Source organism: Colobus angolensis, unplaced genomic scaffold (genome assembly GCF_000951035.1).
Source record: "Colobus angolensis palliatus isolate OR3802 unplaced genomic scaffold, Cang.pa_1.0 Scaffold490, whole genome shotgun sequence".
Classification (NCBI taxonomy): Eukaryota; Metazoa; Chordata; class Mammalia; order Primates; family Cercopithecidae; genus Colobus; species Colobus angolensis.
This window is the reverse complement of record NW_012118377.1, coordinates 244,344-246,794: the sequence shown is the minus strand read 5'-3', so window position 1 is coordinate 246,794 and position 2,451 is coordinate 244,344. Positions and strand designations below refer to the sequence as shown.

Here is a 2,451-nt window from a genome sequence, read left to right as displayed (position 1 = left end):
GGGGACAAAGGCCGGAAAGTGTAGATGGAGATACCGAAGGAGACAAAGAGAAAAGGAAGAAACACAGAGAGCCCCATCGTATGCAGATGGAGGGGAGGTATGAGGCAGAAACCAGAGAGAGACCATCGGGGAGATACAGAAAGAGCAGCTAGATGCAGAAGGTGCTGACATGAGCTGAAAATCTGCTATGGGCCAGATGCTTTCTTCTGTGTCAACTCCATAACCCCTGAAGAGCATTAAGCTCACAAAGTTTTGGTGAGTCACCCAAGATCCCACAGGAAGAAAAGCTGCAGAAGTTGGGTTTACCTGACCCACCCAGTTCTGGAAAGACAGACCCTGGACTTTCAGCACTTCCTGCAAGCAGGGAGCTGGGGAATGGGTGTCACAGAGAAGGATGGGACAGAGGCCATCTCCAGGCCTGGTGGCAAGAGGGCCAGAAACCATTGTTCTAACAAAACCTGTGTATTATATGCACTTTTCCAACAGATGGAAATAAAGTGACTTCAGGAATGAGAGCCTTTTTCTAATAGGCACAGAGACAGCAATGGGGTGTGTGGATTGTGAGCCTGGAGAAGCTGGGAGTCAGGGGGCTCTCACCCCCTTGCAGATGGCCACGGCTTCCCGGGAAAGCGACTTGGGGTAGGTGACAGTTTGTTCCATGATGGCCTGAAACAGCTCCTCTTCGTCCTCCCCATCGAAGGGAGGCTATGAAAGTGGAGGGGATAGAGAGTCACAGACTTGCCCAACTGCCTTTCCCCAAACCTTCCACACCCTCCTCACCCCACCGTGAGCATACCTGACCCATCATACCCCCACATACACACCCCACCACACCCTCAGGAAAGACCGAACCAAACCACCAAAGCGTGATCTCTCTCCTTCTCGGGTTCTCTCATTTCCTATCTCAGATGCCTCAGCTCTCTGTATCTCTGTACTATTCTGCCTCTCTTTATCTGCTCTGTAAATCGGCAGGGTGCTAATTATGCAACATGTCAGTTAAATAGAAGAGAGGAAAAACTGCAGGAAACACTCTAAAAGCATTCTCCTGGTTGGATGAGTGGTTCACAGTCTTCTGAGGTTACAAAAAAGTGATACCAAGGTATTCTTTTTTTTCTTTCCTTTTCCTTTTTTTTTTTAAGTAGAGACGGGGTTTCACCATATTGGCCAGGCTGGTCTCAAACTCCTGAACTCAAGTGATCTGCCCACTTCGGCCTCCCAAAGAGCTGGGATTACAGGTGTGAGCCACCATGCCCGGCCAAATTTTTTTTAATGTCTAACTAAAATTTAGCATTCCCTTCAGTTATGAATGCAGGCAGCAGCAGTGCTTGTGGCTTCATTATCAATAGAAATCACAGGTATTTTCTCATCACATGAGAGTTGCAGATATTTCAAATTATTAGTCATTGCTACTTCAAAATTACTGTGAGACCTCCTTTTTACTTTATTACCATTAGAACCTACACTTAATGAATAAGAAACTGCACATATGTCCACATTCCAATTTAAAATATTGAGACAACTGTATACATTTAATGTAGTTGGTTGTTAGATTCAATTAAATTTTAAAAGTTTTGGTGACTATCTTTCAAAATAATTGATTTCTTTTGTTTTTTTGTTTGTTCGTTTGAGATGGGGTCTTGCCCTGTCACCTGGGCTGGAACACAGTGGCGTACTCATAGTTTAGTGTAACCTCGAATTCTTGGGGTCAAGTGACCCTCCTGCCTCAGCCTCCGCAGTAACTGGGACTATAGGTGCTCACTACCATAGCCAGCTAAGAAGATGATCAAGAGGGTGGCACCCAATCTTTTTTAGCTTTAGTACACTCAGCAGTCCAGGAATCCAATCAAGCTGATTTAGAATGTATGTAATTGTCTAAGCTCACACAGCCAGTAAGTGGCAAAGTGAGGATTTGGACGTTGGTTTTCTGTGTATGTATTATTCTATTTTGTGCACTGAAAAACATGCTTCTGAGAAGGGATCCATAGGCTTAACCAGACTGCTACTTTAGCATCTAGGGAGAAAGAATCCATGGTACAAACAAAACAAAAAACCTGGTCTACAGTAAGACAACACTTCAGAACCATGGACAGCGCTATTCGGGCACAACCTTCCAGGCTCCTTTCTAACCCGCTCCTCCGGAGATCCAGGTACCTCACTCGGCCTCTTTTAGCCAAGCCAGCTTCTCCCCACCTTCCCTTACCTGTCCTGCCAACATCTCATAGAGCAGAACTCCAAAGGACCACCAATCGACAGACTTCCCATAGGGCTGGTAGGCAATGATCTGGGGGAGGTGGAAGGCAGGTAATCACGATGCATTCTTTAAGAAGCCTAGGACCCCTCTGGCCTCAACCCCTGGGAGCGCTACCCACTTTAAGTGCTTTCAGCACAAGCTCTTCCCACTCTGAATATTTATTTCGTCGGGTGATTTTTTTTTTTTTTTTTTTTTTTTTT

General features: G+C 45.6%; 1 protein-coding gene across 3 annotated transcripts in view; it reads right to left on the bottom strand.

Moving 5' to 3' along the window:
* PRKCG (protein kinase C, gamma) overlaps window positions 1-2,451 on the bottom strand; it is a 25,178-nt gene that overhangs the window by 2,713 nt on the left and 20,014 nt on the right. For 2 of the 3 annotated variants that reach the window (XM_011959386.1, XM_011959385.1), the window contains exons 15-16: window positions 2,201-2,281; window positions 598-705 (exon numbers count right to left, since the gene is read on the bottom strand). In XM_011959386.1, coding sequence (XP_011814776.1) covers window positions 598-705; window positions 2,201-2,281 — 189 coding nt within the window. The remainder of the gene's footprint in view (window positions 1-597; window positions 706-2,200; window positions 2,282-2,451) is intronic. The other variant, XM_011959387.1, reaches the window with a different exon arrangement.